At 38.7% G+C, this 14,247-nt stretch overlaps 1 protein-coding gene across 7 annotated transcripts in view; it reads right to left on the minus strand.

The window, feature by feature from the left end:
* Window positions 1-14,247, minus strand: part of NOL4 (nucleolar protein 4) — a 426,109-nt gene that overhangs the window by 303,727 nt on the left and 108,135 nt on the right. For 6 of the 7 annotated variants that reach the window (XR_002084657.2, XM_019465438.2, XM_019465437.2 and 3 more), the window contains 2 exons: window positions 2,943-3,054; window positions 1,921-2,033 (listed from right to left, as the gene is read on the minus strand). Coding sequence is in view for 5 of the 7 variants with exons in the window: in XM_019465438.2 (XP_019320983.1) it covers window positions 1,921-2,033; window positions 2,943-3,054 (225 nt within the window). In the remaining 2 variants the exon portion in view is untranslated. Of the gene's footprint in view, window positions 1-1,920; window positions 2,034-2,942; window positions 3,055-14,247 lie in introns of those variants that run through there. The other variant, XM_019465444.2, reaches the window with a different exon arrangement.

The raw sequence follows: 14,247 nt of genomic DNA on the forward strand, positions 1-14,247 counted from the left end.
CCCCTGTAAGATTATTCTGGTTCAAACTCCATCAACAGTCTGTAAGAAGGTCAACTGATCTTACATTAGATAAAGTATTTTGATTCTCATTCCTGGCCATCTTTATTTCTCTTAATAGCATTTAGCATCTTCTTCTATACATACTTTTATTATTTATGTCCTTTATTTTCTCCCCTGCAACTAGAAGTTTAATAAAGGCAATATTTTTGTCAATTTATTAAGTTTATCTCCATTATCTACAAGAGTACCAGTTACATAGAAGGTACTCAGTAAATATTGGTTGAACTAATTGAAATAACACATTAAAATTTAAATATAACTGAGCACAAAGAAATATCTCACTTGATTTCCATTTTAATGTAATTTACTTAATCACCTTCCTATCTTTCAATAATCAAAACTTCTAAAATTTTGCAAATAATCTAGCCATTTATATGAATATTTTGAAGGCAGTGTGCATCCAATTGGTATTTTCAAGATGTAAGGATGAGAGCTATTTTCCTAATCCAGTTATAAATTAAAAGGATCTACTCCCTTCGTGTGAAATACTTATGATGTTTTCGAAGCCAGAAGGATTCGGCATGTGTGGGCTGTACTGTTGGCACAGAGTTGATTTTCTTACTTTTTAGCCTAGAAATAAATGTACCAACATCTAAATGAGCTTCCTACAAATAATTTGACAGCTCCAACTAGTTTATGAGGTTTAATTTTTTTTCCAATTATATAATAAATCAGGAGAATAACTTTCCATTCTCCCGGATGGATAGACATTAGTATTTTTTTAGTTGTCTTTTATATCTTTAACCCAAAGATTTTATTACTATTTACTTAATCATTTATATGTAGCCATCTGATAATATGAAATCCACGTCTGCCACTGTACAAATACAGATCTTCTCACAAAGTGTACTCTCAATGGTTTTTTGAGATAAAACAATTTTATAATATAGTTTTAAGATTAAACCTGCTCAAATAAAGAGGAAAACAAAAAATATGAGTTTCATTAAACAAAGTAAGCTCAACAAAGTGAATTTTATAACACTTCGCCAAATAACGCTGTATTTGAAAAATAAATATTTAACCACATTTCCTGTTATTGAGAAATTTCAAGAAGGACTGTATGTATTAGCCTGAGAAACCACTCCTAATACTGATCATCTGAATGTGCCTATTGATTAATGGCTTGTTAACTGACTAGTTAACAAGGATTTCCTAAGACCCTACTGCTACAAGTTTTGGTGGCAGAATATATATAACTTGGTCCCTATCTTCGAGATACTTCCACCAAACTGAACACTTAATTAGTATCCTAAAGAATATTCAACAAGTGTGCATTTGTGTCTAATACATGCCAGCAAGCGCACATCTCGATTCTACTCTACAAATTAAACAGGATAATTTTCAAAATACCCCTAATTAGGAAGAATCACAACAAATTCTCTCTAGAAAATACACACTGGTATAGAGAATAATGGAAAAAAAAAACCTTTAAAACATACAAAAGATTTAGATGGTGGAGAAATGATTATACTTGAAATGCCCATTAAATTGACTTTTGTGATTTCCAGGAAAAATAGCCTGAGTACTACTGAACACTTTCCTTGGATACTCACTCATTTGGGATACTTTCCCCTGAACTTTCTAGCACTTTACCAAGGCTAGCTTGATGGTGGTCCATTAAGGAAAAAGAAGCTTTCTTGGGAAGGAACACATTCCCACCCAGCACTGAGGTAGATGTGTTGAGACAGGGACTCTCTGTCGGGGCTAGAAGTTTCTGCCTGTTTTTTCCATCTGTGCAATGCCAGTAACATTCCTTTCATTAAAGAATAAATTACCATCTTCAAAATGCCATCATGCTTAATACGATAGTCATGGTTATCAAACTTCATTCCGACTTGGAAGTCGGTATTTCCATTTTACCTCATCTTGCTGTGAGTTCAGCAGCTGCAACTTCATGTGCTTCATGTAGGCCATGGTAATTGGCATGTTGTAGTCAATCATGCTGGTCACCAAAGTCGGAGGTTTTCCATTATCTGCAATAAAACATTTTTAATGGGTGTGAAAGTGATACTGCATTCTACCTGTAATTTCAAGCGATCCACGTTGTTAAAATTGAAATCTGGTTCTAGACACCAAGTCTTTAGGAGGTTGGTAGCATTACGGATGGATGGTAGGAAAAAGTAACCATACAAAGGTATATGGGACAAACTAACGCTATGGATAAACTAGTGATTTCTAACTATGGGAAAGCTTTTTGATACCCTGGTAGCAAAGGGTGAACCCAATACAGTGATTAAACACAACCATTGATAGTTTTGAATTTTTCTCCTTTGCTGCACACCTACAGTTCCTATGTGCTACTTGAGTAAAAAAGGAAATTTGCACATTTTTTCCTTTCATCTTTTTCTTCTATGTCTATTCATCCCCCAACACACGGGAATGAACTAATCCAAATGTCTCTTTGAGATTATTTTAAACTCGCAGAGAAACTCACCGATTAGGAAAATCATATAAGTAATTTTCAATGAGAACTAAAGTCAAATTATAACTTTCATGTAAAAATTTTCAGCAGAGGAGCTCCATACTATACTCTTCATTTTTAGAAATAAGGAACTGGTGGATTTAAAAGGAGATTGATGGAACATCAGGTTCCTTGCTAACTATGTTTAACATCCCATGAAATACACATGATATGTGAAAATTAAAATATTATTATAGGGAAAAAAGTTATTTGCCACAGTCAAAACCACCTTTCTTCTGAGAATGGGCACAGAATTACTCTGAAAGTGGATATTCAAAATTGACTGCCTCTGGATTGAATCAACGAGACGATCGGACTTGTTGAACTATTTCAGTCTACCACATGTGTATAAAGATGTCGGATATAAACTGCCATTATGAGTAAAATGACTTTAAGTCTCACTATTTGACACCACAGCTACCTTTGTGATCTGTTCCATCTGGGTTTAAATGCATTCTTTTCTGGCACTCTGAGCAGCTCATTAGAAACCGTGTCACCGCTTCTCTTGGTAAGAAGGCATAGCTCTCTGAAATCTGAAATGATTCACAAAATAGAGGTGTTATTATATAAGCTGACTGCACATGAGTCAACAGAAATGATCACTGTATTTCCCAGTAAGACGCATTATTCCATAATGGCAGGAAGCACAATGAAAGCATGCACTGCGTACCATGCATCATTTCAAGAAATATCTATCCAACTTGATTGCATGTCTCTTAGTAATAGCTAATAATGTGATGTGGAGAACAAAACATCACCCACATCTGGATGGATATCTGTTTAGGTTTCTGCATTTCTTTTAGGAAACGTAATCACAGTGTGCAGATATTCTAGTGAATTTTCCTATGAAAAATTGCCAACATTGTTTTTTAGACTTACTGCTAGCACCATCAAAGTTTTATCCAATTTACATACATTTTTTAAAAATTTAGCCCCAACTAGAAACACTAAACTTTGGATTTTGCATTAGTGAGCATTTCTTCAGTATGGCTTTTTAAAACATTTTAAGTCAAAATAACAGAAAATTCTAAGAGAACTCATGTATGTATTTGCTACAGTGAATCATCCCTTCCACAGAAAATGACACACCTGGAAATGCATTTTGGCCACTTATTTCATTTGTTATTTTACGTCAGTGTTTCAAAATTTATGTCCACAAAAGCTCAGGCTGATTAGCAGAGCAAGCTTCTCCGGTACACTCTATAGAGCTTCTATTATCAGAATCATGATCTAGATCCCATTAGAAATCAATACTCCTATCAGTCATTTTTAAAATACTAATTTTTCAAAATCCAAGGTATTTCTCTCATCAAAGCCAATGACTTAAGTGAAGATGACAGATTGTTAAATATCTCTAAATAAAAGCGGACACTGACTCGGACAGTGCTACTAAGAAGTGTGATGCAGGGCATCAATCTTCCACCACAGCACTAACACTGGTACATGAAATACACCAGAAAGAAGAAGAATAAACAAGGTGAGTTGTAAGTGAGACATAAATGCCAAAGAAAATTTCTCAGGTGTACGTACAGCTGTTATGAACACTACCACGCTTGAAGCTTGTAGAAAGGAAATATGCACCTTGTGTGTAATTGAGTACAATTCTACACCAATTCTGTTAATGATGATGGGGTCAGATTTTACTTATTCATGCTGTAGAAAGAGCACAACATTGAAGAAATCCCATGCACTAAAATCCAAAATTATAAAGCAAACTTTGCCTTGCATTTAATAATAAAGTCAGTTTGTATCAGTTAGCCTAGATCAGGGCAAAAAAGCCACAAGAATACCAAAGAGAAGGCACAGGCCCACAATTAAAGTCTATCATGGATGATCCATATACAGGTAATTAAAATTCAACTTTACTAGGGTTTTTAATTTACTATCATTTGTAAATTCAGATGTTGTCCAGTTTAAAAAAAATACTTCATACTGTACAAAGAATTTTGAGAGAAAAATAAACAGAACAACTTGAAAGTATTTCATCAAGCTATTTTATTTATGTTATATTTTTAGAGAGAGAGAGAGAGCAAGCACGAGTGGGGAAGAGGGGCAGAGGGGAAGAACTCCACTGAGTGTGGAGCCTAATGTGGGGCTCTATCCCACGACCCTGGAATCATGACCTAAGCCAAAACCAAGAGCTGGACACTCAAACGACTGAGCCCCCCCAGGTGCCCCCCATCAAACTACTTTATATTAGTTATTGAATAAGGAAATACATACACAAATTAAGTTCTCATTCCCTTTCTCTTATGCTATTTTCCTAACTACACACACACACACACACACACACACACACACACACACAAACATATTTGATTATTACTCATCTGTTTTATAGAAGGAACTCACACCTTTGCCTGATTTATTAATCTGATCGGAGATCATTTTTCTGACACTCCAAAAACCTATGTTAAAGTAATTCAGAAGTTACAAACAAATGTCCACGATGCATGCCTGGCCCTAATATTTTAACTCACATGAAGTTATAGTCCATTGGAACTAATGGGGCTGTCCAGTAAATTCTTCAACAAATAGGATTTGAGTAGAATGTTCTACTGATTTTCAGAGGATTTCTATTACAACCCTATCTACTTATATAAAAGGCAAACCGTCCATTGAAAAACTTATGAGTAAATGTGGAGTTGAAGACACCCTGTGTTTGCTTCCAGCATCCTGATGCTCTCCACAATCTTCCTATTTCCCAATGCTAATAAGGCGCTTGTGTAGGAATCCCTTCTAGATGGATTTATCATTGACCTGGCCCAATCATATTACTTGTCCTGGCATTACTTAGCTCCAAACCAATGGTTTTAGAATCATTATTAATCACATTACATTTCTTTTAATAGTTTAACTCTGTAATCAATCACATTACATTTCTTTTAATAGTTTAACTCTGAGAAATGAGTAACTGTAACGGTCACAAATATGTTTGTGTTCATGTGTACATGTGGGCATGGAAAAAAATATAAAATCCTGCTTTGTATCTTAGAAAGGAAATTTTAGCAAGTATTTTATCACATCATTCTCTGTGGTATTATGCTGGCACAGCACTTGCCATGCCACCACATGTTATATCAGTGGATAAAAGCATTTATTTGGGGGTACTTTTCTTGGTGTTCAGAATCCACTTCATGGGGAGACCAGGCAAGGCTTCCCACTCTCCTTGAATCCTTTTTCCCCACCTCATGCTCACTGGGGCTCACAGACCTCGGAGTCTTCCTAAGCCCAAGGAGAAAAGACCCTCAGAACAGATTCTTCACATCTTACACTTATTTCTGAAATGATATTTCTCCTGCCATGGAGGTGAAGAAGGAAAATAATTTCTTTTTCCTTATCTAGAATTTTTCCTCCCAGGCCTCTTTGAAATTAAGGATCCTAGGCAACCTTCATGGCTGAAGTTCTTAGAATATTTGTAAAAATGAAGAAATACTCTTAAAAAGCTCTTAAATTACAGTATATTTGAATAAATACATTTCATATTTAAAGCCCTGTCTTTTGATCCTGTCGGTATCTTCCCGTAACCCCATTTAGAGATAACATTGAAAGCCCACATGTGAAGCCTCTTTAGAAATTGAGGCAGGGGCAAAATGCCCTTATGGCTCCTTCTCTAATGAAAGGCCCTGTTTCCATTTGCTGGGAGTGAATGTTGGAAATGCTAAACCAACTTTAAATAGATATTCATAAATGGTGATAAAACACAGGGATGTGTTCTTCTAGGCTCTCCATTCATCAAAGTCCTAACATCCTTCATGCAGTATGTAATAGTAGTTGCAAATAAAACTTCGAAGGGACAAAAATTGAAAAAATATTTTGATTCAGACACTTGAAATACCATTCTACTAACACTATAATTAATTATATGAAATGCTATAATCATTCATAAATGTCTATTTCCTTGACCCAGTCTTCAAATCTAATCACTTACTTGTTTCTAGGATAGAAATTGAACTTTGAATCGAGTATGGAACATTTTCTAGAACACTGATGAAGATAACACGTCATTTGAAAATGTATTCTTAGAATTATATTTATATTTTGGAATGATAGAGAGTATTTACTTTGAATTTTTCCATGAGGAAACACTGCATCTTTTTGGTAATAAGAAGCAAAACGTAACATGAATGGATATTAGTCTTGCTCTCTCTGCACTGAACACTAAAAGGACAACTGCCTTATGACAAACCACATATACTGCTTATACTAGAAATTAACATCCAAAGGAAGGACTAGAACCTAGCCACACTGAAACTTACAAAGTAATACCAAACATCATATTTCATGTAAACTACTGTGAGGCATCTCTTCCTCAGAAGATGTTTTTCCTATGAATCCAGACTTGTTTTCTTAGATTTATGTAATGCTTTGTATTTTTCATTGACTTTTTGCATTCCTTACGTTAGACAGTAACTAAACAGATTTCACAGTAGTTTTTTGATAAGTGGATTGACTGGTATAAAGAGATGAAATGAGTTGCCATTGTTATGCAACAAAGGACAAAGCAGAGGGCTTTGGGTCTCCCAAATCCTGGTCTATCTCTATGAATTGAATGGACCATGATGAGCTTATCTGACTGACAGACAAATGCTTGGGGTCCAAAGAAAGCAGAAACATTGAAATAGATTTTTTTTTAATTGTAGATTTCAAAGTGTCTCACAGGACAAAGTCAGCACTTGTGAAACGTCCTTAAACTTGAGTTATGGCTGAAGATTTGTTGTTACTCCTCTTAAGTTTGTGGTTCCGGGGTGGGAATGTTGGGGCACAACGTATTTTTTCATTACTTACCCCTTCTAAAGACCTTAATTCTTCTCTGTATTGGACATTATTAATACTGTTTTTACAATGAAAATATTACATTCTAAGTCCATTAAAACTGGACTTCGTCGGGATATTGAAAAAGATGGCGGCGTAGGAGGACGCTGGGCTCACCGCGCGTCCTGCTGATCACTTAGATTCCACCTACACCTGCCTAACTAACCCAGAAAACCGCCAGAGGATTAGCAGAACGGAGTCTCCGGAGCCAAGCACAGACGAGAGGCCCACGGAAGAGGGTAGGAAGGGCGGCGAGGCGGTGCGTGCTCCACGGACTGGCGGGAGGGAGCCGGGGCGGAGGGGCGGCTCGCCGGCCAAGCAGAGCCCCCGAGTCTGGCTGGCAAAAGCGGAGGGGCCAGACGGACTGTGTTCTGACAGCAAGCGCGACTTAGCGTCTGGGAGGTCATAAGTTAACAGCTCTGCTCGGAAAGCGGGAAGGCTGGAGGACAAAGGGAGAGAGAGCTGCTGAGCCCCCGGACAACAGAGCTCAGGTTGGTGGGGAACAAAGGCGCTCGCCAGCGCCATCTCCCCCGCCCATCCCCCAGCCAAAATCCCAAAGAGAACCAGTTCCTGCCAGGGAACTTGCTAGCTCCGCACAAACACCCAACTCTGTGCTTCTGCGGAGCCAAACCTCCGGCAGCGGGTCTGACTCCCTCCCGCTGCCACAGGGCCCCTCCTGAAGTGGATCACCGAAGGAGAAGCGAGCTAAGCCTGCCCCTCCTGCCCCCGTGCACCTTGCCTACCCACCCCAGCTAATACGCCAGATCCCCGGCAACACAAGCCTGGCAGTGTGCAAGTAGCCCAGACGGGCCACGCCACCCCACAGTGAATCCCGCCCCTAGGAGAGGGGAAGAGAAGGCACACACCAGTCTGACTGTGGCCCCAGCGGTGGGCTGGGGGCAGATATCAGGTCGGACTGCGGCTCCGCCCACCAACTCCAGTTATACACCACAGCACAGGGGAAGTGCCCTGCAGGTCCTCACCACTCCAGGGACTATCCAAAATGACCAAACGGAAGAATTCCCCTCAGAAGAATCTCCAGGAAATAACAACAGCTAATGAACTGATCAAAAAGGATTTAAATAATATAACAGAAAGTGAATTTAGAATAATAGTCATAAAATTAATCGCTGGGCTTGAAAACAGTATAGAGGACAGCAGAGAATCTCTTGCTACAGAGATCAAGGGACTAAGGAACAGTCACAAGGAGCTGAAAAGTGCTTTAAACGAAATGCAAAACAAAATGGAAACGACGACAGCTCGGATTGAAGAGGCAGAGGAGAGAATAGGTGAACTAGAAGATAAAGTTATGGAAAAAGAGGAAGCTGAGAGAAAGAGAGATAAAAAAATCCAGGAGTATGAGGGGAAAATTAGAGAACTAAGTGATACATTAAAAAGAAATAATATACGCATAATTGGTATCCCAGAGGAGGAAGAGAGAGGGAAAGGTGCTGAAGGGGTACTTGAAGAAATAATAGCTGAGAACTTCCTTGAACTGGGAAAGGAAAAAGGCATTGAAATCCAAGAGGCACAGAGAACTCCCTTCAGACGTAACTTGAATCGATCTTCTGCACGACATATCATAATGAAACTGGCAAAATACAAGGATAAAGAGAAAATTCTGAAAGCAGCAAGGGATAAACGTGCCCTCACATATAAAGGGAGACCTATAAGACTCGTGACTGATCTCTCTACTTAAACTTGGCAGGCCAGAAAGGATTGGCACGATACTTTCAGTGTGCTAAACAGGAAAATATGCAGCCGAGAATCCTTTATCCAGCAAGTCTGTCATTTAGAATAGAAGGAGAGATAAAGGTCTTCCCAAACAAACAAAAACTGAAGGAATTTGTCACCACGAAACCAGCCCTACAAGAGATCCTAAGGGGGATCCTGTGAGACAGAGTACCAGAGACATCACTACAAGCATAAAACATACAGTCATCACAATGACTCTAAACCCGTATCTTTCTATAATAACACTGAATGTAAATGCACTAAATGCACCAACCAAAAGACATAGGGTATCAGAATGGATAAAAAAACAAGAGCCATCTATTTGCTGTCTACAAGAGACTCATTTTAGACCTGAGGACACCTTCAGATTGAGAGTGAGGGGATGGAGAACTATTTATCATGCTACTGGAAGCCAAAAGAAAGCTGGAGTAGCCATACTTATATCAGACAAACTAGACTTTAAATTAAAGGCTGTAACAAGAGATGAAGAAGGGCATTATATAATAATGACAGGGTCTATCCGTCAGGAAGAGCTAACAATTATAAATATCTATGCGCCAAATACCGGAGCCCCCAAATATGTAAAACAATTACTCATAAACATAAGCAACCTTATTGATAAGAATGTGGTAATTGCAGGGGACTTTAACACCCCACTTACAGAAATAGATGGTTCATCTAGACACACGGTCAATAAAGAAACAAGGGCCCTGAATGATACATTGGATCAGATGGACTTGACAGATATATTTAGAACTCTGCATCCCAAAGCAACAGAATATACTTTCTTCTCGAGTGCACATGGAACATTCTCCAAGATAGATCATATACTGGGTCACAAAACAGCCCTTCATAAGTTTACAAGAATTGAAATTATACCATGCATACTTTCAGACCACAATGCTATGGAGCTTGAAATCAACCACAGGAAAAAGTCTGGAAAACCTCCAAAAGCATGGAGGTTAAAGAACACCCTACTAACGAATGAGTGGGTCAACCAGGCAATTAGAGAAGAAATTAAAAAATATATGGAAACAAACGAAAATGAAAATACAACAATCCAAACGCTTTGGGACGCAGCAAAGGCAGTCCTGAGAGGAAAATACATTGCAATCCAGGCCTATCTCAAGAAACAAGAAAAATCCCAAATACAAAATCTAACAGCACACCTAAAGGAAATAGAAGCAGAACAGCAAAGGCAGCCTAAACCCAGCGGAAGAAGAGAAATAGTAAAGATCAGAGCAGAAATAAACAATATAGAATCTAAAAAAACTGTAGAGCAGATCAACGAAACCAAGAGTTGGTTTTTTGAAAAAATACACAAAATTGACAAACCTCTAGCCAGGCTTGTCAAAAAGAAAAGGGAGATGACCCAAATAGATAAAATCATGAATGAAAATGGAATTATTACAACCAATCCCTCAGAAATACAAACAATTATCAGGGAATACTATGAAAAATTATATGCCAACAAATTGGACAACCTGGAAGAAATGGACAAATTCCTAAACACCCACACTCTTCCAAAACTCAATCAGGAGGAAATAGAAACCTTGAACAGACCCATAACCAGCGAAGAAATTGAATCGGTTATCAAAAATCTCCCAACAAATAAGAGTCCAGGACCAGATGGCTTCCCAGGGGAGTTCTACCAGACGTTTAAAGCAGAGATAATACCTATCCTTCTCAAGCTATTCCAAGAAAGAGAAAGGGAAGGAAAACTTCCAGACTCATTCTATGAAGCCAGTATTACTTTGATTCCTAAACCAGACAGATACCCAGTAAAAAAAGAGAACTACAGGCCAATATCCCTGATGAATATGGATGCAAAAATTCTCAATAAGATACTAGCAAATCGAATTCAACGGCATATAAAAAGAATTATTCACCATGATCAAGTGGGATTCATTCCTGGGATGCAGGGCTGGTTCAACATTCGCAAATCAATCAACATGATACATCACATTAACAAAAAAAAAGAGAAGAACCATATGATCCTGTCAATCGATGCAGAAAAGGCCTTTGACAAAATCCAGCACCCTTTCTTAATAAAAACCCTTGAGAAAGTCGGGATAGAAGGAACATACTTAAAGATCATAAAAGCCATTTATGAAAAGCCCACAGCTAACATCATCCTCAACGGGGAAAAACTGAGAGCTTTTTCCCTGAGATCAGGAACACGACAGGGATGCCCACTCTCACCGCTGTTGTTTAACATAGTGCTGGAAGTTCTAGCATCAGCAATCACACAACAAAAGGAAATCAAAGGCATCAAAATTGGCAAAGATGAAGTCAAGCTTTCGCTTTTTGCAGATGACATGATATTATACATGGAAAATCCGATAGACTCCACCAAAAGTCTGCTAGAACTGATATATGAATTCAGCAAAGTTGCAGGATACAAAATCAATGTACAGAAATCAGTTGCATTCTTATACACTAACAATGAAGCAACAGAAAGACAAATAAAGAAACTGATCCCATTCACAATTGCACCAAGAAGCATAAAATACCTAGGAATAAATCTAACCAAAGATGTAAAAGATCTGTATGCTGAAAACTATAGAAAGCTGATGAAGGTAATTGAAGAAGATATAAAGAAATGGAAAGACATTCCCTGCTCATGGATTGGAAGAATAAATATTGTCAAAATGTCAATACTACCCAAAGCTATCTACACATTCAATGCAATCCCAATCAAAATTGCACCAGCATTCTTCTCAAAACTAGAACAAGCAATCCTAAAATTCATATGGAACCACAAAAGGCCCCGAATAGCCAAAGTAATTCTGAAGAAGAAGACCAAAGCAGGAGGCATCACAATCCCAGACTTTAGCCTCTACTACAAAGCTGTCATCATCAAGACAGCATGGTATTGGCACAAAAACAGACACATAGACCAATGGAATAGAATAGAAACCCCAGAACTACACCCACAAACGTATGGCCAACTCATCTTTGACAAAGCAGGAAAGAACATCCAATGGAAAAAAGACAGTCTCTTTAACAAATGGTGCTGGGAGAACTGGACAGCAACATGCAGAAGGTTGAAACTAGACCACTTTCTCACACCATTCACAAAAATAAACTCAAAATGGATAAAGGACCTGAATGTGAGACAGGAAACCATCAAAACCTTAGAGGAGAAAGCAGGAAAAGACCTCTCTGACCTCAGCCGTAGCAATCTCTTACTTGACACATCCCCAAAGGCAAGGGAATTAAAAGCAAAAGTGAATTACTGGGACCTTATGAAGATAAAAAGCTTCTGCACAGCAAAGGAAACAACCAACAAAACTAAAAGGCAACCAACGGAATGGGAAAAGATATTTGCAAATGACATATCAGACAAAGGGCTAGTATCCAAAATCTATAAAGAGCTCACCAAACTCCACACCCGAAAGACAAATAACCCAGTGAAGAAATGGGCAGAAAACATGAATAGACACGTCTCTAAAGAAGACATCCGGATGGCCAACAGGCACATGAAAAGATGCTCAGCGTCGCTCCTTATCAGGGAAATACAAATCAAAACCACACTCAGATATCACCTCACGCCAGTCAGAGTGGCCAAAATGAAGAAATCAGGAGACTATAGATGCTGGAGAGGATGTGGAGAAACGGGAACCCTCTTGCACTGTTGGTGGGAATGCAAATTGGTGCAGCCGCTCTGGAAAGCAGTGTGGAGGTTCCTCAGAAAATTAAAAATAGACCTACCCTATGACCCAGCAATAGCACTGCTAGGAATTTATCCAAGGGATACAGGAGTACTGATGCATAGGGGCACTTGTACCCCAATGTTTATAGCAGCACTCTCAACAATAGCCAAATTGGGGCGCCTGGGTGGCTCGTCGGTTAAGCGTCCGACTTCAGCTCAGGTCATGATCTCACGGTCCGTGGGTTCAAGCCCCGCGTCGGGCTCTGTGCTGACAGCTCAGAGCCTGGAGCCTGTTTCAGATTCTGTGTCTCCCTCTCTCTCTGCTCCTCCCCTGTTCATGCTCTGTCTCTCTCTGTCTCAAAAATAAATAAACGTTAAAAAAAAAAAATTAAAAAAACAAACAAACAAAAAAAAACAATAGCCAAATTATGGAAAGAGCCTAAATGTTCATCAACTGATGAATGGATAAAGAAATTGTGGTTTATATACACAATGGAATACTACGTGGCAATGAGAAAGAATGAAATATGGCCTTTTGTAGCAACGTGGATGGAACTGGAGAGTGTGATGCTAAGTGAAATAAGCCATACAGAGAAAGACAGATACCATATGGTTTCACTCTTATGTGGATCCTAAGAAACTTAACAGAAACCCATGGGGGAAGGGAAGGAAAAAAAGAAAAAGAGGTTAGAGTGGGAGAGAGCCAAAACATAAGAGACTGTTAAAAACTGAGAACAAACTGAGGGTTGAGGGGGGGTGGGAGGGAGGGGAGGGTGGGTGATCGGTATTGAGGAGGGCACCTTTTGGGATGAGCACTGGGTGTTGTATGGAAACCAATTTGACAATAAATTTCATATATTTAAAAAAAAAAAACTGGACTTCATCAACAATGCAGAATATCATGAATCAAATTATCACACATTAGGAATAGAAATGACCTCTCCCAACAATAACAAAAAAATATGGTAATACTTCTACATAAAAATAATTGAACTGAGGCATCTTTTGATGGATTATACAATAAACTCGGCCTCTATAGCAAAGAAAGTATGACGTTAGTAATCTAACGATAAACAGATCTACCCGATGAAGGCCTAATGATCCAGGGCCATAAAGGGCACTGCTACCAATCTTCCACTTGTGGGTTAAAACAACAACAGAAAAAAAAAAAAAAAAAAAAATCCGGGACACATTTCTGAAAAGTTTACTGGCAAATTGTATGATTGAAAAGAGGATGGGCATTTTACTTTGCCAATGTCCCTGCCACTCTGAAGAAAGAAGAACACACATTTTTTCAAAACCTTACAACTATAAAGCCAAATTCTGGCTTCCTCTCAGCACAGCTCAGTTAAGGTCAAAATGTCAGCGATCCAAAAGAACTGAAATAGGAGTGCCTGGGTAGCTCAGTCGGTTGAGCATCGACTCTTGATTTCAGCTCAGGGCATAATCCCAGGGTTGTGGGATCGACCCCTGCATCGGACTCCATGCTAGATGTGCAGCCTGCTTAAGATTCTCCTTCTCT

Source organism: Panthera pardus, unplaced genomic scaffold (assembly GCF_024362965.1).
Source record: "Panthera pardus isolate Hobbes unplaced genomic scaffold, ASM2436296v1 HiC_scaffold_15, whole genome shotgun sequence".
Taxonomy (NCBI): domain Eukaryota; kingdom Metazoa; phylum Chordata; class Mammalia; order Carnivora; family Felidae; genus Panthera; species Panthera pardus.